This window comes from Felis catus, chromosome A2 (genome assembly GCF_018350175.1).
Source record: "Felis catus isolate Fca126 chromosome A2, F.catus_Fca126_mat1.0, whole genome shotgun sequence".
NCBI lineage: Eukaryota > Metazoa > Chordata > Mammalia > Carnivora > Felidae > Felis > Felis catus.
This window is the reverse complement of record NC_058369.1, coordinates 4,082,774-4,105,572: the sequence shown is the minus strand read 5'-3', so window position 1 is coordinate 4,105,572 and position 22,799 is coordinate 4,082,774. Positions and strand designations below refer to the sequence as shown.

The following is a 22,799-nucleotide window of genomic DNA, read 5'->3' as shown; positions in this document are numbered from 1 at the left end:
GGCTGGACGTGACTGGGCGGAGCATCAGGAGCGCGTGTGGCCGGGTTCGGTGGACGCAGGCACGGCGGGCCGGGAGCACGCGCGGTGGCAAGGTACAGGCTGACCTGTGCCCAGGAGTAGAAGGAGGGTTCCCAGGACGCTCCCTGGGGACTGGTCCCTCCAGCGGTTGCAGAGGCTTCCAGGCGCTTCTAAGAAGGGAGTGTGTGCAAAGTCTTTCTTTTCTTCCAGGTGGTGAGAGGGGCCTCTCTGGGCCCTCGGGGCCAGGACACATGGCAAATCGGGGCGGGATGTCGGGGTAAGGAGTTTTGCGCTCAGATAAAATTGATTTGTTCCCACTCCTCATTTCCTCTCCCTTTGCACGTTTGGTCAGTTTGCCGGGTTGAATGTTTTGAAAACAAACCCGAAAAGCAGCTCTTGGCAGCTTATGCAAGTCGCACCGGACACTTACCCGGAGCTCAGTCTGTGATTCTGATTTCCCTCACCTGGAAGAGCCAACGGGCCGTAAAGGCTGCACAGCCATGCGCTGCGCCACAGAACGGTGAGAGCGGCAAGCACTTCAAGGGGACAAACGTGTGCCTTTGTTCCTAGGCGAGGCGGCTTTGCACAAGGCGGGCATTCCCAGGGTCACATGGTGCCCGGTGGCGGACTGGAAGGTGGACTGGCCGGCCAGGACCGGGGCAGCAGAGTTCCGCACCCCCACCCCCACCCCCACCCGTATCCCCACTTCACCCGCCGCTACTAAACCCCACTCCGAGTTTCCAGGTAGGCAGATGCACTGTTGAATCTCAGCCAGAGTTACCTTGAACTTGTGGAATCTTTTAAGAAACAAAAAGCAAATCCTGCCACCATGTTGTAGCTCAATACAATGTGAATTCACTTTTTTTTTTTTTAATAAACGTGATCTCTGCCATTTTTAAGACAAGATTTCTGTTAATAAGGCATTCCATTTTCCATTAATAAAAGTTTACGGTTCGCACCGGTGTGTGTCACAGTGATTGCGGGACAGAGAACACTTCCGACCTCAGCGGCACCGATGTGTGTGTAGAGGCTCCCGTACCCAGTTCTCCTGGCCTCCCCGGGGAGTGGGACGTCCATCTCCCCTCCTTACAGATGAGGAAACGGGTGTGGGTCACCTGCCCAAGGTCCTAGAGCTTCTAGGAGGCGGCAGGGCTGGGATCAGAATCAGGATTTCTTTTTATTTTGTAAATGTTCATTTATTTTTGAGACCGAGGGAGACAGGGCACGAGTGGGGGGAAGGAGCATAGAGAGGGAGGCACAGAATGGGAAGCAGGCTCCGATATGTTGGCACAGAGCCCGACGTGGGGCTCGAACTCACTGTGCAATCGGGACCTGCCTGAGCCGAAATCGGACATTTAACTTGAGGCACCCAGGTGCCCCAGAATTAGGATTCCTTAATGGCAAGGGGCGGGGGGTGCATCGTGGGGCCTACAGACCAGTCGCTTCACCCCTCGAGCTGGTGTGCCTGGGGTGGGGGGTGTCCAGTGATGGTGTGCGGGGTTGGGGTCTGGCTGAGGGCAGTCCCTGCATTTAATATGTAATTTCCTCATTTGTCACTGTAAACAATTCTAATTTTCTTCGTCAAAGCCTGCCAGACAAGGCCTCTGGCCAGCCATAAGTGCCGTACATGAGTCCTCTGATCCAGGCCCCTCCTGTGTGACTCCACAGGAAGAGTTTCTACCAGAGAACAGCTGAGCCCATGCCAGCCGAGAGCATAGGTGACCCCGGGCACGCTGGGGCATCCAAGGGATCTGTGCCGGGGGGTGGGGAGGGGGTCTGGGGGTAAGCCGGAGGGCCTGCTTCCCACAAATCCTGGCCGTGATCCGGCGTGGTGAGAGTTAACCTCAGTGCCGCCTGCTGGGAACCTGGATTCCCTTCGTAACTAGGACAGCCACCCCACAGGCTACTGAACAATCACCAGTTCTCCCGGAGTAGCCTGTGTTCCCGCTGGGGTGTTTAGTTTTAAAAGAGCGATCTGAAAATCTGCCCAGCTTGCCGCGGAATCTAGACCGTTAAAGGCAGGTCAGCGCTGGCCTTTGGCGTCCTGCTCGTCTGAATCGCAGCAAGTAAGTACCTCGTGGCTCCCCCCACCACGGGGGCCCTCGGAGTCGTTTTCCAATGACAGGTGGGCACGATGCTGTCTCCGCGTCACCTCCTGCATGGGGCCCCGTCTCTTCTCTGCAAGTCAGAGTCTAGAAACGGGTCTGAGCTTCCCATGTTGGGTGATCAAAGCCATACCCAGCCTGGGGGTGTGGGTGAGACCCGTTTTGAGATCTTGTCACCTGGCTGCAGTTGGGCGACCGCCCTTCAGGGGGAAAGGGTGACCGAGGGTGTGACCCGTGGCCCTCAGCCGGGGCACCGCTGCCGAGCTGCCCCAGGGGAGCCTTGGAGAGCCGCGGGGGCAAGAACAGCCCCTTCCTAGGCAGCCGAGCCTGCAGCCTGGGTCTGGCTTACGTGGATGCAGCGTTTGCTAGGCCTGCGGGAACACAGTGCCGCAAACGGGGTGCTTTGAGACCAGTCTATTCTCTCACGGTTCTGGAGGCCGGAAGTCCCCGTGTCGTCTGGGCCGGTTCCTTACGAGGCTGAGAGAGTCCGTTCCGTACGCTCGCCCAGCTTTTGGGGGGTCGCTGACCATCTTCGGCGTCCCTTGGCTTTGTCGACACGTCACCCTGAACTCCGCCTCCGCCATCGGCCTCCCTGCGTGCGTGTCCTTGGCCAAATTGCCCCTTGCTGTGCGCACGCTGGTCACGTGGGTTGGGGCCCACCCGAATGCCCTCATTTTAACTCCATCACTCACATAAGGGCTTTGTCCCCAAGTACAGTTGCGTTCTGAGGCCCTGGAGGCCAGCGTTTCAGCACAGCAACGGGGTTGGCAGAGTTTACCCCCCGTAAGTGCTCCTCACGGTTTTCATACATACAGATCTTCCCAGGATGCAACTTCCTTTTTTTTTTAGTTTATTGGCTTCAAGAGAGCACAAGCTGGGGAGGGGCAGAGAGAGAATCCCAAGCAGGCTCCGCACTGGCAACACAGAGCCCAACTTGGGGCTTGATCTCACGAACCCTGAGATCATGACCTGAGCTGAAATCAAGAGTCGAGCACTTAAACCTACCGAGCCGCCCAGGCGTCCCCTCTGGGACGTGACTTCTGGGCAAGTGGAGCATTGCTCAACACTTGAGTCCAGGACCTTCCCAAGAGTTCCCCATTTCTGTGACCAGAGCTGCGGGGGCTGCTGCAGTCTAAATGCCTCCCAGCCGCCTCCATCCAGGATCGGAGCTGTGCGCGCGCGCGTGCAACTTGAGCACCGGGTCATGTTCGCACTATAACTGGGCCCTGCCCCTGAGCAGTGATAGTCTCTTCTTTCTTCTGTTTGTGTCTGAAATGCATCGTATTTTTTTTCTTTTTTTCTTTTTTTTTTTTTAATTTTTTTTTTTTTAACCTTTATTTTTGAGACAGAGCGCATGAACGGGGAAGGGTCAGAGAGAGGGAGATACAGAATCCAAAACAGGCTCCAGGCTCTGAGCTGTCAGCACAGAGCCCGACGCGGGGCTCGAACTCACGGACCGCGAGATCTTGACCTGAGCCGAAGTTGGCCGCCCAACTGACTGAGCCACCCAGGCGCCCCGAGCATCATATTTTTTTCTAATTGTAGTTGGGTTCTATTAGGTCTGATTTTTATGTCAAGAGACAAGGTGGAACCAGGCGTGTGTTCTAGAAGGGGCCTGCTAGTGGGCACGGGGATGGTTTGCACTTTCGGCTCCTGTGAACGTTGCTTATGGTGAAGGCCGGAGCACGTGTATTTGCTCACGCACATTTCCCATTCTGGGTAGGTGCCTAGGCATGGGATTGCTGGCTCCTATGGTAATTCTGTGTTTAACTTTGGAGGAACCACCTGTTCTCCACGATGTGGAAAAGTTGCGCCTTTTCCACGTCACCAACACGGGTTTTCTGGGGTTTATGACAGTCGTGTGCGGTGGTAAGGATAAACTGTGTCCATCCACGCACTGAACTGCCACCATGTGGACGGCCCTGGAGGTCACTGTGCACAGGGACAGGAGCCAGACACAGAAGGACACATCCCGCGTGACCCCACGCACAGGGGGTCCCCAGAGGAGTCCCGTCCGCAAAGGCAGAGAGTAGATGGTGGGAGCCAGGGGTGGGGTGGGGGGGGCGGGGAGTCAGTGCTTCATGGCGACAGAGTCTCAGTTTGGGGAGATGGAAAGTTCTGGACACGGCTGGTGGGGGTGGCTGCACGACAGTGTGAATGTGCTTGGTGCTGCTGACCTGTGCACTTAGAAATGGTTACATTTTATGTGTATTTTATCACAATTTAAAAAATGTTGAGAGAGAGACACCGAGCGCGAGCAGGGGAGGGTCAGAGAGAGAGGGAGACACAGAATCCGAAGCAGGCTCCAGGCTCCCAGCTGTCCGCACAGAGCCCGATGCGGGGCTCGAACCCATGAACCGCGAGATCATGACCTGAGCTGAAGTCGGACACTTAACCGACTGAGCCGCCCAGGGCCACTAAAAGTATTTTTTGAAGATGGGGGTTCTGTGGGTTACCATCGGAGCAGGAAGCACTGGGTGTGGAGGCCAGGAGGGCGGGCTCAGGATCCACCCCATCTGCCTTGTCTTCCCGCAGGGAGTTCATGGTCCCTCTGCTTTGGCCTCCTTACCTGGAAGAAGAAAACAATAGTAGTATTTACCATAAAGAGTCTTTGTGAAGATTAAGTTAGTCAAATACGTGAAAAACTCAGAATTGTTGCTGGCATACAGTAAGTGCTTAATGTTGACAGGCACTGGGAGGCCCTTCAGGAAAAGGTCCTGGGGTGCTTGCTCGTGCTGTTCAGAGAACCTGGAAGAAGTTTTGAGGCCTGGAGAGAAGGAAGAAAGAGATTATCAGCTCCCCAAATAAAACCCAAATCAGAATTAATACCTTATCACATGTCTCCACGTCTACAAAAATGTGTCAACCTCATCAACTGCTAAATTTTGTACTCATACAGATTTCATTACATTTCAAAACAGTTGCTAGGTGAAATTTTCTCACTTTGCAGGAATTCCCAAGCCTGCATGATGATTGCCAGTCTTAAATTGTGTGTGTTACTTCTAGTCAAAAAAAATCTCAAACACAAAGTTATAAAAAGCCCTTTGGGTTTTAAAAAAAAAAAATACGGACACAAAAGTCGCCAGCTAGTGGGGACATAGTGCCTCCAAAGCGATTTGCCGGAGGGGCGCCTGGGGGGCTCAGTCGGTGAATCTTCCGACTCCGGCTCAGGCCATGATCTCACGGTTTGTGGGTTCGAGCCCCGCATCGGGCTCTGTGCTCAGCTCGGAGCCTGGAACCTGCTTCGGATTCTGTGTCTCCCTCTCTCTCTGCCCCTCCCCGACTCATGCTCTGTTTCTCTCTCAAAAATAAACATTGAAAAGAATTTCAAAAAATAAAGCGGCTTTCTGGGGGTGAGGGGTGGGGCCTCCACCGATACTCCTGGGGGCGTGCCCCCCATCTACCCCCCTCCCCGGCCCCTACTCCCACCAGGTAAGATCCCCCCCCTCTTGAGTCATGTGGTCACAGGATGGTGAGTCATGGTTTGAATCTGGGCTGTCACCCTGTCAGGTGGGTCCACAGCTCAGCTCCACCTTGGGAGCTGTGTGTCCTTGGGAAAGTGACTCACCCCTTCTGGAGCCCACTGCTTACGGGGTGTGTGCTGCCTTCATCCGGGCAGGATTTGATGGATGGCCACAGCAGGCCCACCCCACCCCGTGTGCTGGCAGCCTCCTTTGGTCGCTGGGGCGCCGGGTTCTCAGCAACGGTGATCTCCTCCTGTCCCCAGAGTGCTGTGCTCGTTTTGGGATTGGAGCGTTTCACACAATACTTGCAGGATAATTGGGTGTGTGCGTTTTCCTGCGGCTGCCCTAACAAATTACGACAAACTCAGTGACTCGAAACAGCACCAACTCATCATCCCCCGGTTTTGGAGGCCAAAAGCCCCACACTTCAGGGTGGGCAGGGCCAGTTCCTTGGGGAGGCTGCGGCACAGGAACAGGTGCCCTGGGTTTCCGGGTCCCCCTCCCGTGCCCCGTCCCCGCCCCTCGCCCATCCGCAGAGCCTGGCCTTGCCGGAGTCCCTTCTCCGACCACAGGCAGGGAAGAGCCTCCAAGTTTAAGGGTTCGTGTCATCAGATTGGACCCCCCCTGGGAATCCAGGACCTCCTCGCGGCCCGACAGCGCCCGACAGACACTTGCTCGTGGGTCCACCCTGGGATGCGGGGGCCACGTACTGAGGTCACGTGGTGCTGAAGTGACAGTTCCTCCCTGCAGGCCGGACTCGAGGGTGACTCGCTACTCTGTGTGTGCGCCTAACCTTTGGAGTTGACCTCAAGGGTAACTTCCGGTGTCCCTGATGCCATCGGGGCTGGAAGTGGCCCCCGCGAAGGTGAAAGCAGTGCCGAGGCCCCCAGATCACTCCCGGAAAGGCAGGTGACCGGGAGCAGCAGGATGGCCCGTGGCTGTTGGCTTGTTACTGGCTCCTTGTTGCCACCAGTGTCGCCTCCAGCAGCAAATCCTGGCCCAACGGGACCCCGTCCTGCTCCACGGGAAGCTCTCAGGACAGGATCCAGTGAAGTGAGGGCCATGCCGTGGCACTGGCCACGCTGACCACCCCTTCCGACCTTGAAGGTCGGGGCTCAGATTCCACCCACCCCGAGGCCTCCCTTCCCACCTGGTCACTGTCACACCTGCCTGTCCTCATCGCGTTCTGTCCACAGCCGGCACCAGAATGTCAACGTCCGCAGGCATTCGCTGTCTCGTTCTCAGCTGTGTCTCCAGCGGCAGGCGTTTCAAGACGTAGGTTCCATTGTGCTTCAGGGCTGACGAGGCCAGCAGATCAGCGGATGACCGCCGCTGCAAAGGTGGCCTGGGGCAGCTGGCGTGGTCAGTGGTAGAGTGTGCGACCATGATCTTGGGGTGGTGAGATCGAGCCCTCCGCGTTGGGTGCAAAGATTACTTTAAAAAAATAAATAGGGGTCGAGGCACCTGGGTGGCTCAGTCAGTTGAGCGTCAGACTTCGGCTCAGGTCACGATCTCACAGTTCGTGGGTTCGAGTCCCGCGTCGGGCTCTGTGCTGACAGCTCAGAGCCTGGAACCTGCTTCGGATTCTGTGTCTCCTTCTCTCTCTGCCCCTCCCCTGCTCCTGCTCTGTCTCTCTCTGTCTCAAAAGTAAATAAAAACATTAAAAATTTTTTTTTAATAATTTTTTTTTTTTTTTTTTTTTTTTTTTAATAAATAGATAAGGGCACCTGGGTGGCTCAGTCGGTTAAGCACCTGACTTTGGCTCAGGTCATGATCTCACAGCTCGTGGGTTCAAGCCCCACATCGAGCTCTCTGCTGTCAGCACAGAATCTGCTTCGGATCCTCTGTCCCCGTCGGATGGCTCTGTCACTACCCCACTCACTCTCAAAAATAAACATTAAATAAATAAATACATACATACATAGAAAGGTCATTACTCACTGATGCCACGGCAGGAGCAGGGGTGGGGGCGTGCAGGGCCACACGGGGAAGTGCCCGGGTCAGTCAGGCGGAGGGGGCGGGGGTTGGGGGGTGCAGGGGGGCACAGAGTGGACAAAGACTTGAGTGTGGTTTCGGCCAGCAGGAACAGTGAAGCCGGGTCAGCAGGCCCAGGACTGCTAGTCTGAGTAAGGCCAGAGGGCTCTGGGGTGTAGGGAATGGCCTAGTTGTGTGGTCCTGGGCCCTGGGGTGATAGGGCAGGGGGACATTGGCCCTGACTGGGACAGCCTCCAGAGGACAGAGTTGGGGCTTGGGCTCTGTGATGGTTAGTTTGCATGTGAGAGGCAGTCCAGGGTGGGTCGGTGGGTCGTTTGCTATCTGGGAATTAGCTGGCCCCCGGGAGGGGCTGTGCCTCCAGGGTGAGTAAGGCCCCCAGTGTCAAAGCATCAAACAGCAGAAAATAAAGATACGGCCAATACACCTGGGCAATGGCAGACACACACTAAATGCTCATCAAGTCTCGGAGAGGAGGAAGAAAACTACACAATAATCTTGTATTTTCAAGTTTTCCAAATGCTTGACCCCTTGTTTGGCCTGTGGGGTCTCTCTCAAGGGCTGGTGGCAAGTTCCCCCAGGTTAGTGCCTGATGGGGGCCCTCAAATCCTCACCGTCTCAGCGGCGTCCTCAGGAAACAGCAGGTGGCAGTCTCCCCCGAGATTCAGAGGGGACGCTGCAAACGCGTTCGGACGGATACAGTAAAGAGGCTGCCGTTTCTGTGAAGGGACTCTAGCCAGAGTTACCTGGGTCGGAGGCAGATGCAAGCTTCCCGTGCAGGTTCCCGGGCCCCAACTCAGAACTGCTGGTCTGATTCAGGCCTTCCTTCCAGTCGCCCCTGGGATCCTGACCATTGAGAAGCGCTGTGGTTTCCAGGGTATCCACACGGTGGCCCTTGCCGGGAGGGTTGGGTGATGAGACCAAGCCAGGCCGGAAGGTCAGACTCAACAGCTCTGCCCCTCGCCAGCTGGGTGACCTCAAGCCAGTTACCTTGAACCCCTCTGACTCGTGTCAGTGTAACAGGGGCTGCGTGATTTCTGAGGACCCAAGGAGGCGGGGCATTTACACTGCTCAGTACTCCGCACACAGCAGGTGCTTCGCCTTTGATGGTCAAGAGTGGCCTTTGATTCTTCGAGAAGAGCTACCCGTACACAAGGCCTTCCACCTCCTTGCCGGAAATACCTCCCCCTAAGCATTCAGTATGTCCTTCGGACTTGGGAGGGGATGCTGCTCAGTCTCCACTTCAACCCCACCTGTCATCTCATGATGTGGCATCAGCCGTTTGCAAAACGAGAGGCCCGGGTCTGGCCTCCCGATGCCGCGCACGGCGGGGTTAAGTGCTAGAAGCCTCTGGTGGCTTCTTGCGGCCCCACAGTCCTACCCACCTCACGGCAGCCAGCTGTGACGCTGCCTGGGCGTCCCACATACCCCGCCACGGAAACCTCGCGTTAGGCGCCTGCGGGAAGGCTCATAAAAGGCACTGAAGCTTCCCCCGCCTAGATGCTGCTGGCCGCAGAGGACCAAATATTTACCGACTCGGCTGAAATGAAACCCAGCAGGGTAGATTTCACCAGTGGCCCAGAAAACGTCCCCTCACTCCCCATCCCGGGGAAACAGGGCGCAGAGCGGGAAGCCACCCACTCGGCCAGGGTCTCCCCAGCAAGGCAAGAAGAAACATCTGGGCTCGAAGGCACAGCCCTGAACCCTTCCCTCCTCTGTTTAGCAAACGCTTCCCGGACCCTTCCTGTGAGCCGGGCTCCGTGCCAGGGACACCGCCATGACCGTGACTGAGACAGACCTGCTTTCTGATGTTCAACAGATGGCTTCAAGCAGCGGGTGGGGTGAGGCTGGCTTCCTGGAGGAGGTGACCGGAAGGGCATCTGGGGAGGGAACAGAATGCGCAGAATCCCCCAGGGGGGAAAGGGTGTGGCACCTTAAAGGAATAGAGTGAAAAGCTTGGGGACCTTGGGGTCAGACTGGGCTCTGAGGCTTGGGCTGCCCAGGGAGCAGGCCCATGGGCGATGGTGGGGGGGGGGGCGGAGGGCCCATGGTGGGTTTTTGGCAGTTGAGACCCCTGTCCTCCTCACAGGGTTCAAGGGTGACCATCACTGTCTCTCTAGGCCCTTCCTGGCTTAGGGCGTTCAAACCCTCATCGTCTCCGTGCCCCTCCCCTCCAGACAAGTAGCACTTCTCCCCTCCTCCGGGCAGCCAGCGTCGGCCAGCCCCAGGGAAAGCGTGAGCCAAGGTGGGTTCCTGCACCAGGTTCTGGCGGAGGGCGCAGATGCGGTCCCCTCCCCGGAGACCAGAACGGAGGCTGTGGGAGCGGCGGGCTGGCAAAGCTGACGAGGTCGGTCACCCCACCCCACCTGGACTGAGTCATGCTGGCAGCCCATGGGTGACAGGAAGGGCCAAGATGCCGTCGGAGGACCGGAGACAGGAGATGCTGCTGATAAGAGGGGTGGGTAGGGAGGGGTCGTTGGAGGCACTCAGGCTCCTCTGTGGAGGAGGGCTGGGGCTCCAGAGGCAGGGGGAGGCATGTGGGGAGGGGAGGAAGAGGGAGCAAAAGACAGAGACTTACAGAGAAGGGAGACAGAGGCTGAGCGAGACACAGAGAGAAAGGGACACGGACTCAGAGACAAAGCCCCCCCCCCCACGGGCCCAGAGGCACCCACAGACCTGCAAAACTGTGGAGTTGAGGGGGTGCCGTGCCCCCTGCCCCCCATGCCCACCGGGTGGCGCCCAAGAGCTGCGCTCTGTGCCCTCAGCTGGCCTGCCTGCCCCGCCTGCTCCTTTCTCTCCGCTAGCGGCGCCTGCACTGGTCCCCCACCCCCACCCCAGTCCGCCCCCGCCTTAGCGGGTGGCTCTGGGCCCCAGGGTGAAGGCACAGAGGTGGGGGCTGAAGCCAGGGCTGGGATCCAGGCTGTCCAGAGCCTCCCTAACCCGGCCAGGTCAGGCCAAGGCCCCGGCCTGCGTGTGTCTGCCTTGGGGTGTGTGTTTGCATTGGTCCGGGGTATGTGTGCGTCTAAGTGTGTGTTTTCATGTGGGTGGGCGTGCGTGTATTTGTCTTGGGGTATGTACCTTGCAGGCCTCTTTGCCTCGAGGTGTGTGTGTGCCCCCAGACGCTGCGGTGTCTGTGTTAGTCTTGGGGCGGCGAGGGGGGGGGAGGTGACTATATGCAGCACGTCTCCACGACACCAGAAACCTGCCACATCTGTTTGAGTCACCCAGGGAATCCGAGCGCTGAACCTAGGGAGCATTTGCGGATGCTCCACGGGACCGCAGTCTCTCACAGGCCCCTAGAAGACACGCTTCCCAGAGAGCTAAGAACTTGTGTTCACATGCTGACTGAGTACGATTTCGGTTCTACTAAACCTAAGCACTTACTCTGTGCCAGGCCCTTGCTGGGACACTGCTTTCATGCCAGGGGCTCAGTTTCCTCATCTGTAAAATGGGCCTAAACATTAGCACCTAACGTAGAGCTTCACTCTGAAGCGACTGAGCTGAGTGTTTGTAAAGCTCTTTGGACACAGTCTGGCCCAGTCTATGGACTAGTAGGCGTCAGAAATCATCCCACTTATTCCTTAGAATGACAAGCACATCCATTAAGCTGTGGGGTCAGTGGGAGGCCCTGAAAATCCTCCCTGCCAATCCTAGGGATTCACTGGTTGTCTTTTATTTATTTTTAAAATTTTGTTTTTAACGTTTATTTATTACTTTTGAGAGACAGAGCATGAGCAGGGGAGGGGCAGGGAGAGAGGGAGACACAGATTCCGAAGCAGGCTCCTGGCTCTGAGCTGTCAGCACAGAGCCCAATGCGGGACTCGAACTCACGAACCGCGAGATCGTGACCTGAAGTCAGACGTTTAACCGACTGAGCCACCCAGGCGCCCCCACTGGTTGTCTTAAAAGACCTAAATAGAGTGGATGCTCAGATATCTCTCCGCACCAAACTTCCTTTTTAGTGAAGTCTAGCTCAGTGGTTCTCAAACTCCAGTGCACAGAAAAATGAGTAGTCTAGACTGTGCTGGGTATATAAATCAGATCCAGGTGCTGTTAGTGGCACTGGGGACCCAGCAGTGAGCAAAACACACAAAAATCCCCACCCCAGGGGAGCTTCTGTTTCCTCGAAAAGTCAAATATTATCAGGGATCAGATATCTGTCTCAAATATAAGAGTGGGAGAATTCTAGAAGATTAAACACTTTTGTATGTGAGCCTGTCTTTTATAATTTCCCGCCTACATCTTCTGGGCGTCCAAAGTAACATCCATGTTCTTTGCATGTGTCTCTCTATTCTTATTTGTTTCTGACAGCTCTTTATATATGAAGGATGCCACAAGAGAGATAGACTAGAATAACACAACTTACCAGCAGAGACCGTCGTGAGCCCTCATTTGCCAGACCTCCTAGCGATGAAATGTTATTGGGGGGGGGGGGGCCAGAGGTCCAAGAAGTGGTAGCTATGGAGAGCACCCTGACCTGAGGCAAGGCCTTTCCTAGCTAAGGATCAATGTATCCATATTCTGAGATGGACTCAGCACTGTCAGGGTGTTTTCTAATGCATAGAATAGATCATGCCATTCCCTTGCTTCAAACCCTCCCATGGCTCCCCACTGCCCTTAGAAGAAAATCCAAACTCCGTCCCATGCCCTTCACAAAGCCATTCCTACCCCCACACCACATTCTCCCTTTGCCTCCCAGCTAGAGAGGCGCCTGAACCCTCTCGTTAGCTCACTCCTGCCGCGTTCCAGGGGCTCTGCCCCTGCCTTCTGATGTGGCGCCGGGAACGTGATTTTTTTCCCTGGGGGGCAGGGGGGGGGACCTTAGCAAAAAAGCTGCCCCTTGGAACTCACTTTCTTGGTCGTAAAATGAAAAACCAAAGTGAGTACTATCACTGGTCCAGTGAGAGCAAACGCGCCCTTCAGGGGTCAAGGAGTGAACGGGACCTTGTAGGGACTGTAGAGAACGCAGCCACAGAGCGCCCACGGCTGCCACTTGGTCTAGGGACACCAGTGGAGCTCCGACTGCTTACGTGGAAACTCTCACTCCCCAGATCTTTTTTCAAAAGCATTACGCACACGCCAACCAGATTCAGCCTCTGGGCTTCCGGTGTGAGAGACCCCCGATCCAAGGGGATAAAACCAGGTGAGAAATCTCTTCCGCATCACAAGAGCATCTGGGATTCCAGAATTCTGTGATGCCAGGTTCAGTGGCCATCGTTCTCCAATTCTGGAACGTTCGGGGGGATGTATTCTGCGGGTCTAGAACGCCAGGCATTCCAAGATTCTGGGAGTCCGCAATTTCAGCGGTCCCACGACTCTGAGCTTCCCAGGTTCCGGAACTCAGGGCTTCTCTGAGCTTGTCACTGTCCGCCTGGGTCTCCCATAATCGCCCGTGACAGATAATATAGTGTCTTGAGACAGAAACCATGATCCCTTTAATCCGGCGGCCCAGGCAGAGGGCTACTGCCTACAGCCACCTAGCTTTCCTAACGGCTTAATGAGAAAGTCAGAATTAATTGGAACTGGCACCCAACACTCACAGGGCTCGGCGTGGCTGGCTTGGCCTCCGTATGCTCCCAGCGTCCCTGGGCCTCGCTCTGACCTGTTGGAGACACCAGCGGGTGCGATGGGAGAGCCTGAAGCTTAGCCTGACAAGGGAGGTGGCCGGGGCCGGGGTGCCGGTCGAGCCGGCCCGTCCACCTGCCCTAGAAAGAGGGCGCACCAGCCTGGGTCCTCGTTCTCCCATTTCTGCTCTGTGGGCCTTAGTTTCTCTCCTTTGACCTATGGGCCCGGCCTCACAGTTTGCTGCGGGCTACGCGTAAGTGGCTCAGCGCTTGTGTGATAATCTGCCCTCGGGCCCATGGACAGACTACCAGAAGGGACATACGGCTGGTTTGTCGTTTCAGTAGCTGTCACTAGAGAGATTACGCCATTTTGCACTCCGAACCCCAAGGCGTGAGCCTGCCCTTCTCCCAAAGCTGGGCCCAGCAACATGGTCAACGATCAAACTTTTTCATCTCTAGCAACTCGTTAGATTTCGTTTTTTTTTTTAAAGGGTATTTCGTGGTAGTTTCGTTTTACATTTCGTTTACTGTGAGTGAAAAGAAGCTCCATTCATATGCTTAGAAGACATGCATATTTCCTTTCCAAAGACTGTCTTTTGCTGCTTTTTCTATTGGGTTGTTGGCCCTTACTTATTGATTTCTGGGAGCTTTTTACATATTAAGGAAACCAGCTTTTCATCTAGCATGTCTTGGAAAGGTTTTCCTAACTTTGTCTATTGACCTAGGATGTGTGATGTGTGTGTGCACACGCGTGCACACGCAGGAATTTTATATTTGTATGCCATCAATTACTAATCTTTTAATTAAAGGCTTCAGGCTTAATGTCATGCTTCAACACACTGGGATTGTTATTATTTTGAACTCCCATGTTCTCTTCTAGTAGTCTTATAGCCTCTGTCTTTTTTTTTTTTTTTTTGCAGGGGGAAGGCACATTCAGGGGATGGGGACCCACCTGAAATTTATTTTGCTTTTAAAATCTGCACCTGAAATCTGATGACTGTGTAACACGCTGGGTAGCAAGTGCACAGTGGCGTGATTCATGAAGTTAGGTGGCCAGCGAGCACTTGGCTAGGGTTTTGGTTCTGCCATTTTTCACTGTGTATCCTCAGAGAAGTCACTCAGCCTCTCTGGGCCTCAGTTTACTCATCTGTAAAATGGGAGATGATCGCACCAGGTGACAATTAAGAGAAGCTTTTTTTTTTTCTTTCTTTCTTTTTAAATCATATACCTGGAACCCCATCTGTCACTGAGCAGGTGACTTTTCTGTTTGCTATTTTTGTTTTCATCTGCTTTTCTTGGAGGAGTCAAACTGCACTTCTCTGTGACTACTCCCTCAGCATAGCCAATTAGTGAGCGACTATGCTTCAGGAATATTCTAAGTACTTCACCCCCAGCAATTTATCCTCATAGCAATTCCCACTGGATAGATGGGGACCTCCAGGACCAGGGAGGGTACGTTCCTTCCTCAGGAACTTCCAAGAGGCAGGGTCAGGATTGGAGCCCACACTCTGTCTTGTGCCGGCCTCAGCCTCTCTCCCTCCCTCCTTCCCTCCTCCTCCTCCCTCCCTTCTTCCTGCCCTCCCAGCCACTGCTGGAGCAGGACTTCCCAGGGAGCCCAGGGAAACTGGCTTCTAAGTACAGACTTAGAGTCATTGAGGTCAAGCCAGAATCCTGGATACCAGAACCGGTCAGTTCTGTCCTGGCAGGTATGACAGTGGGTAGGGGCAGGCAGCAATCGGGGAAGGCTTTTGGGAAGAGAGCGCTTGGATCAGTGTGACTGCAGAGGCCAACTGGGCCTGAGAAAGGGATTGCAAGGTGGGGGTGGGGGTGGGGGGAGAGAACAAGCAAGGAATTGGGGGTAGGCGATCCCCTGCTCACAGCCTCCCCACTAGGCACACATTGAACTAATAGTTGGTGACCGTGGGCAGGTGCCTCCTTAGTGGGAGCGTTGAACTCCTACTCATCTGCCAAAGCCCAAGCTCCAATGCCCACCCATCTGGGAAGCCATCCCCACCTCCTGGCCTTTCCCAGCCTGGGAGCTCCTACTTCTCAAGCCCTGAGTGCACAGGGCCGGGAGTGTCTGTGTCCTGCTCTGTGTCCCCACCTCCCCAACTGGGAGACCTCCGAGGGCAGGACCCTAGGTTGAGACTTCTCTGCTGCCCCGCACTGCCCAGACCAGCCCAGACCCAGACTAGGTGCTTGTTGTATGTGTCTGGAAGGAAATAAGGGAATAAATGGGTAACAAGCGTAAACTCCAGTCACTTCCTTCCAATGCCCACAGCCTTCCAGGGGTCCCATCTCCCTCGGAGGAAAAGCCCAAGTCTTCCTCCCCTCACCCCTCGCCTGTCTTTTTAACCTCCCTCCCTCCCGCCCCCGCCCCGCCCCCGCTCCAGCCAGAGGCCTCCTCCGCACCGCACCGCTCCTCCGGCGGCGGCCCGGTCGGGACCCTGCCCCGGGGCCTTTGCACTGGCCGCTCCCTCCTCCGCCCGCAGGAGGACCCTTCCCAGGGCCGGCGCGCCCCCCTCGTCCAGACGCCGCCTCCTCAGAGACGCCTCCCTTGACCCTCGCCTCGGTCTAAGATGGCCCGCCAGGCTCCCCTCTTGCTCCCTTCCCTCCCCTCGGGCCGACGCCTCGCGTGTGTCCAGACTCATCTGCGTGACGCGCTCCTTTCGGGGCGCCCTTGGCGCGCAGGTGTCCGGGGCGCGTCTCCGCCGGAGCGAGGGGGCGGCGGCGAGGGGCCCCGGCCGGGCGCCGCCGCCGCCGCCGCCGCCGCCGCCGCGTCCCGCCCTCCGGGGCCCCCGCCCGCTCGCCGGGCGTGCCTGGACGGGCGGGCGGGCGCGGGCGCGGGCGCGGGGGCGGGCGGGCGGCCGGGCCGGGGCCGGAGCGCCGGGCGCGCGCCATGGAGGGGCTGCGGCGGGGCCTGTCGCGCTGGAAGCGCTACCACATCAAGGTGCACCTGGCGGACGAGGCGCTGCTGCTGCCGCTCACGGTGCGGCCGCGGGACACGCTCAGCGACCTGCGCGCGCAGCTCGTGGGCCAGGGCGTGTGCTCCTGGAAGCGCACCTTCTACTACAACGCGCGGCGGCTGGACGACCACCAGACGGTGCGCGACGTGCGCCTGCAGGACGGCTCCGTGCTGCTGCTCGTCAGCGACCCCAGGTGGCGGGGCGGGGGTCCCGGGGCGGGGGGAGGCGGGAGGACCGGGGGCGGGGGTCCCGGGTGGGGCGCGGGGCGGGGCTGCAAGGAGGCGGGAGGGCCGCGGGCTGGGGGCCCCGGTGGGGAGCGGGGAGCGGGGCCGGGCTGGGGTCCCGGGGCCGGGGTTCGGGGCGGGAGGCGGGCGCAGGGCCTCTCCAGGGCCCGAGCGCCGGCCACTGTGGGAAGCAGCTGCCAGGAGGCGGGAGGCCGGCACGCAGGGGCCTGGCCCCCCTTCGCGATGCCTCTTCTCAGGCTCTGCCCCCTCTCTCTGACCTGCCCTGTCTTCCTTGCCGTCCCTCCGCCCCAGTCTCCTTCCTCTCTGAGTGGCGCTGGCCCTGTGTGTTTCACTTCCGGTCACTCTTCCGGTCTCCGTCCCTCTGTCCGTGGCCGTCTCTGCTGCTTGTGCCTGTGTGACCCTCTTGTCTCTCTGCGTCTCTCTGCCTTCCCTGCCATCCCCCACAGCCCTGCCCACACGCTTCTTGCCAGCACTCTGACCCGGCCATCTGAGTTTTCCAAAGGGGTGTCTCTGCCCAAGGAGGGGTCTGCGCAGAAGGGCATCTGGGACAGGCACGCACATGGAGAGGCCTGGGGCGGCTCCGGGAGATGGTGAAGGCTGCCGTGTGGCAGGAGGGACAAGGAGGTGGTAGACGTGGGCAGGGGTTGGTCCCAGGGCAGAGGCCGGCTTGGAAGTGTGGGCAGGGGATGGACTGAAGCCAGATGTGTAACCGTGGTTTACGGAGGTCACACTTGCCAGGTTTGGCCCTTGAGGTTTGATCTGCAAGCCTGGGGTGATGCTTTGAGAGCGGGAGCCTCAGAAGCCGGTCCTGGAGGCTCCAGGTTGCGGGGACAGCCGCCTTCCCCAGGTCCTCTGGAAGGAGGGTCTCGGGGGGGGGGGGTGATTCGAGAGTGGAGGGATGGGGGCTGTCAACTCATGAGCCGTGAGATCATGACCTGAGCCAAAATCAAGAGTCAGAGGGTTAACTGACTGGGCCACCCAGGTGCCCCGAGGATTTATTTTATTTTATTTTATTTTATTTTATTTTATTTTATTTTATTTTATTTTATTTTATTGTCTTTTATTGTCTTTTTATGTTTTTTTATTTTTTATTTTATTTTATTTTTTAAGTGTATTTATTTTTGAGACAGAGAGAGAGAGAAAGTGCAGGTGGGGGAGGGGCAGAGAGCGAGGGAAAGAGAGAATTCCAAGCAGGCTCCACACTCTCAGTGCAGAGCTCCGTGTGGGGCTCAAACCCACGAACTGTGAGACCATGACCTGAGCTGAAGTCTGGTGCCTAACCAACGGAGCCACCCAGGTGCCCCCTGTGGGTTGTCATTTTAAACAGGGTTGTAGGGACAGCTTCACTGAGGAGGTGACAGTTTGAGTAAAGTCTTGATGGAGGTGAGGGAGGGAATCAAGTGGATATGCAGGCAAAGAAAAGTTTGGGCAGAGGGCACAGTTCGTGCAAAGGCCCTGGGGCAGGACCAGGCTTGGTGTGTTGGAGGAACAGAGTGAGCGAGGGGGAGAGAGGGAGGAGGGGTGGCCATGGAGGGGTGGAGGCAGATCATGGAGGACCTTGGGGGACCTCATGGAGGACTTGGGTTTTTACCGTGAGGGAGATGGGAACCCTGGAGGGCGGTGGGCAGAGGAAAGGAGGCTCTACTCAGGCGCCCTCTGGTGTCCACTGCAGGGAGGACAGACTGGGGGGGGGGGTGAGGGCAGAAACCTGGGGACCAGGGCAGAGGTCCAGGTAAGCGGTGGTGGAGACTGAACTACGAGAGAGCCAACTCACTGTTTTTCCAACACTCTAGGCAGGGTCCTGCCTCCGGGCCTTTGCACTGGCTGTTCCATCCGCCTGGAATGCTTTCCACCTGCCCTCCTCCCTTACTCAGCGCTTTCAGGCCTTAGTTCGGGTATCGTCACGGTTCAGTCTTCCCTGATGACCCGGTTTAAAATTGCATCCTGCTGACAGGGCCCACCCCCCACCCCTGCTCTGTCTGTCTCCCTAGCACTTATCGGCAGCTGACGTCTTTATGTTTCATCAGTTTTTTCACCTCATCTCCTCCCCCAGGCTGTAAACTCGATGAACACTCTATTGTCCCTCCTGCTCTCTGCTGTGTTCCCAGTTCAGTGCCCGGCACAGAGTAGGTCCTCAATAAATATTTGTTGAGGGGCTGCTTAGCACATTTTCCCGGAGCCCTGGCAGTGCCTGGAAGTGGGGGGTGGGGGGGAGGTGAGTCCTGGGCGGGTGCTTGAAGATGCGTTGGCGGGACGTTGAGCACATCACGGCCGTGAGTGCCAAGGTGAGGGCTGCATTTGGCCTGCCACATGTGTCTTTCTGTCCCCGTCTTTCAGGTAGTTGGCGGAGGTGGAGGCATGACCAAGGGGACTGGAGGTGACGGCTGAGGGAGCAGGCTGGGGCAGGAGCCCCGACTTCACTCTGGGTAAGTCTCCAGTACTTTTTTTTTTTTTTAAAGATTGATTTACTTTTTTATTTTGATTTACTTATTTATTTTGAGAGAGACAGCATGAGGGCAGAGAAAGAGGGAGAGAGAGAATCCCAAGCAGGCTCCACGCTGTCAGCACGGAGCCGGACGCGGGGCTCGAACTCACAAAACCGCGAGATCGTGACCTGAGCCAAACCAAGAGTCAGCCGCTTAACTGACCGAGCCGCCCAGGCGTCCAAAAGATTTTTTTTTTCTTAAGTAACCTCTACACCCCATGTGGGACTCAAACTCACAACTCTGAGATTAAGAGTCGCTGTACCCACTAAGCCGGCCAGATGCCTCTGTCCCTAGTACAGAAAGGACACTGTAGAGTGTAGAGACCACAGATGTGGAAACTGAGGCCCAGAGAGAAGGGACTCACTTCTGTTGACTATCACCCCACGGCACACCCTCATGATTTTTGCCCCCTGGGTAAGGACGTGGGCCTTACTCTCTCACTTACCAGTAGACCAACATCTGTTGCCCCTAGCTAGCAGGAATGATGTTGCCCCGACTTGCTGTGTGACCTCGGGCAAAGCACTCCGCGCTGGGCTTCTTAGGAGGCAAGAGTGGGGTCTGGTCGAGAGGGTCAGTTGAATTGCACTTTGCCTGCAATTCCTGAGATGGTCACCAGGGGGCTCCAAACAGCCAGGCTCCTGCCATCCCTGTGTCCCCGCCTCCCGGTAGGCACCGGGGCCAGCGGGAAGAAGGAGATGGCTACATGCCTCACCTGCCAAGTCGAGGATGTTAGGGAAAGGGAAGAAGGAAAACTGGCCAGACAGCTGGTGTTTCACCTTTCCACGGGCCTGGATTGAAATTGTTCTGTTCCCTCCTTGCTGCTGTTTCAAGTTCCGGGCTTCTGGGGGCGTGCGGTGACATCCCGGCCTGACCAGCTGATGCCTGCTGCCCCAGACACACCTGATCACACCCAGGGGGAGGCCCAGTCCCTGACGCCCACCTGGGATGTTGCTACTCCAGCCCAGGCAGCAGGGAGGAGCCTGTGTGACCCCGAGGCCATGGCTCCCCGCTGGGGGCCTCCAGTGTGCAGTCTGCAGTGGGACCCCCGGTGCCATCTTGGAAGGCTCCCGTGTGCAGCCAGAGGGTATGATCCGAAGAGACGCACAGAGGGGAGAGGCGAGGCGCGTGAGGACGTCATCCCTTCACCTTGGACGTTCTCTCGGCCACACCTTTGCCCAAGCTGTGCCCCCTGCCTGAAGCACCTTTCATGCTCCTCTCGGCCACTCCAGCTCACCTGAGATTGCAGCCTCCTCCGGGACGTCTTCTCGGATTCCCTTCTCACCAGTCAGTGAGCACTTTGTCCTCCTTGGGGCCCACCCCAAGCCCCCTGTACTGCGAACAGCCTTTGCGTGGGGGCCTGAGGGTGCAGCCAGTTACTGGCGAAATCTCAAATGGCTACAGGTGGAGACTGGGGGGACCCCAGCCCTCTCACCCCCGCAATGGTGCCCACTCCCTCGGCGGTGTCCTCCTTCCCCTGAATCCCACTGCCTTGTCCCTTACACGGGGTCTCCCCGTTGGGTCTGAAGGGGTCTGGTTGAATGGGTGGGGTTGGGGGGTGCTGGGCCGCGTAGAGCCATGAGGCACAGGCGGTGATCACGGGGGCATTCCAGGCGACGTGGTGTGGGAACTCTGGGGACAGGACCCTCTGGGTAGAAGGCTGGGCCCCAGCTGGACAGGAAGGGAGGGGGCTCTTGGGGACCACCCAGCTCCACTCCTCGGCCCCCACTGCGTGCCCCAGTCGGTGCCCCATCCTCGGCCGGCCTCGACTTACTGGAGACGGACCACCGCGTGGTGGTGGCTGGGATTATGACCCGTTTTACAGATGGGGTGTCCGAGGTCATCCTTCTCGGGGCGGCTGCCCCAGCAGCCCCTGAACGGAGGGGTTCCAACCCAGGCGGAGGTCCCTGATGGAGGAAGGGGAGGGTTTCCTGCTTCTTGACTGAAGGTGGGGGCGGCAGCGGGGGTGGGGGGGGAGCGTTTCAGGCCGGTTTGACATTTAACAAACACTATGCAAATCACATGCAAATCACCACCCATTTCTTAAGCCTCGACAGCTCAGGCGTGTTCTGAGATAGTAATGCTGGACCTGGCCGTGGCCGGTCGCCTGGGGGAGGGGTTCAAAGCCTCTCCCTTCCCCCTTCCTCCCTTCCTCCCCTCCCGGCTCCCGTCTCTCCCCCTCCTTCCCTTTCTTCCTGTTACCACTTTTCTTCCTTCGTCACTTGGGTTGTTGGATGCCTCCCAGTCCTGAGGCGAACGCAAAGGGCGACACAAGCAGCTCCCCGCGTTCCCGTTTTCCAGATGGGGAAGCGGAGCTGCAGGGAGGCACAAGCCTGGCCTGAGGTCCCAGAGCCACATGCAGAAAGCGGTGCCCCCACCGCATGTCGTCACGGACTAAAATGGACAGAGCCTGTGACCCAGGAAGGACAGGGGACAGTGGCTGGAGCCGGCAGGACTCTGAGGAGGCTCCAGGCCTGGCAAGGCTGGCAGAGCTCCGTGAAATCATCCTACGGTGTGGTTTGCCCTTGAGTGCCCACCGCGACCTTGGGTCTGGAGAAACCTGACACCGCCTGATTCTACCCCTCGGGCCCTCCTTTCTCCTGCTACTCCATCAGCATGGCCTTTGAATTCCGCCCCCCTCCAGCTGGCATGCCCTGCCTTCTCTGTTTGGCAAACTCCTAGTCATCCTGCAAAGCCCAGCTACAACTCCCCCTTGTTCGTGCGGTCATTTCTGATCCTCCGCGAAGAGTCTCCATTTCCCTCTGGGCTTCTGTTACCCTAGGTCTCTCCCTGACCCCTTGAGGCCTGTAGGGTCACTGCCCACTCGGGCGCAGTTCTGGCGCCTGCCTGGGAATGACACGGCTCCAGACCTTTGCATGTGCACGCTCTGTGCCCAGAATGCCCTTTCTGGTCTGTTCCACCTGGCACGCTCCTACACTCTCAAGGTCCTCGCACGAATGCCCCACCGCTGTGCGCACTCTGCCCTGCTCCCAGTCGGCCTCCGGGTCCTGCAGCCTCCGATCCCACTGGGATGGGCTTCATGCGTGGAACTAGGGGGTGTCTCCCTCCTCTCAGCCTGACAGATCCTGCCTGGGGCCCCGGGATCACATCAGCAGGTTGGGACCGGGCAGAGAAGGGCCCTCTTGGCGTGTGTGTGTGAATAAAAGATCACGTGAAAACAAGGTCAAGTTCAAGTCCCCTAACTTGGTCTTGGGGCTTCTGCCCGGGAGTGCCTGTCTCGGCCCCCCCTCCAGGACCGTGCAAGCTCTGCCCTCCCCAGGAACACCTTTTCCCTCGACTCCTATTCTAGCTGACCCCAACCAGGTCGCCCGGGTCACCCCTCTCTGGGCTGTGAAAAGAGGGGAGGCCTGGTCCCTCCCCCCAACCCCGCCCCGGGGCCTCTCAGGCTCCCGGCTCCACCCCAGGAGCAAGTCTGGGCGGCAAGGAGTTTCGAGTGAGACTTGGCAGCCACCGCCTCCGCGGGGGCCCAGCGCGTCCCGGGGCGGGGCCACCTCCCCGCCCTGGCTGCCCGCTTGGTTTGTGCTCCCAGAGTTCCAGGCCGGGGAGGGGGTTCCGGGGCGGCAAGTAAATCCAGGCGGTTCCCAGAGGAGGCATCAGTCGCCCAGCCAGAAGCTGCCGGCACCCAGACTCCCGGAGCTGGTTCTCGGCCCCACTCCCTCTGCGACGCCCAGCCAGGTCTTGGCATTCGCTGAGTCTGTTCCTTTGTTCACTGGGCACGTACTGAGCGTACTCCGTGTGCCTGGCCCCGTGCTGGCTGCTAGAGAGACCAAGAGAGACCCTGCTCCAGCTGCCACAGACGGCGGGACAGGTTGTTCACTGCACAAAAGCACCCAGCTGAGGGGTGAGAGGGCCCTAGGAAGGGGATACTTTTTTACAATTCACACAATGTCTCCTGTTCAGGTGAGTGGTGGTCCTGATACACACACACACTTTCCATCCAT

The 22,799-nt window shown here is 57.6% G+C and overlaps 2 protein-coding genes and 1 long non-coding RNA gene across 5 annotated transcripts in view; 2 read left to right on the top strand and 1 right to left on the bottom strand.

Moving 5' to 3' along the window:
- The window catches only part of SAFB2 (scaffold attachment factor B2), a 32,885-nt gene extending 31,909 nt beyond the window's left edge, over positions 1–976 (top strand). The window contains exons 19-21 of the mRNA XM_003981706.6: positions 1–92; positions 229–295; positions 589–976. Of these exons, the coding sequence (XP_003981755.3) occupies positions 1–92; positions 229–295; positions 589–742 (313 nt within the window). The 3' untranslated portion in view covers positions 743–976. The remainder of the gene's footprint in view (positions 93–228; positions 296–588) is intronic.
- A 3,470-nt stretch (positions 977–4,446) lies between these two features.
- LOC102899204 lies at positions 4,447–7,091 on the bottom strand. Of its 2 annotated transcripts, XR_439637.4 has the most exons (4): positions 6,298–7,091; positions 5,692–5,932; positions 4,791–4,890; positions 4,447–4,692 (listed from the first exon to the last, which is right to left on the bottom strand). It is a non-coding gene; the product is annotated as an uncharacterized LOC102899204 (long non-coding RNA). The 2 variants fall into 2 exon arrangements; XR_006589461.1 differs by having other exon boundaries at positions 4,448–4,692; positions 5,692–7,091.
- An 8,908-nt stretch (positions 7,092–15,999) lies between these two features.
- Positions 16,000–22,019, top strand: LOC123381898 (ubiquitin domain-containing protein TINCR). 2 transcript variants are annotated; one of them, XM_045044436.1, is made up of 4 exons: positions 16,000–16,302; positions 18,408–18,480; positions 18,692–18,780; positions 19,672–22,019. In XM_045044436.1, exons 1-2 carry the CDS (start codon positions 16,043–16,045, stop codon positions 18,412–18,414), a joined length of 267 nt encoding a protein of 88 aa, XP_044900371.1. In that variant the 5' UTR covers positions 16,000–16,042; the 3' UTR covers positions 18,415–18,480; positions 18,692–18,780; positions 19,672–22,019. The 2 variants fall into 2 exon arrangements, with proteins under 2 accessions (XP_044900371.1, XP_044900379.1); XM_045044444.1 differs by lacking the exon at positions 18,408–18,480.
- Positions 22,020–22,799: the final 780 nt, after the last annotated feature.

Bases quoted from the DNA above. Each gene is read 5' to 3' on its own strand.
- LOC123381898 (XM_045044436.1), top strand. From the start codon at position 16,043: ATGGAGGGGCTGCGGCGGGGCCTGTCGCGCTGGAAGCGCTACCACATC.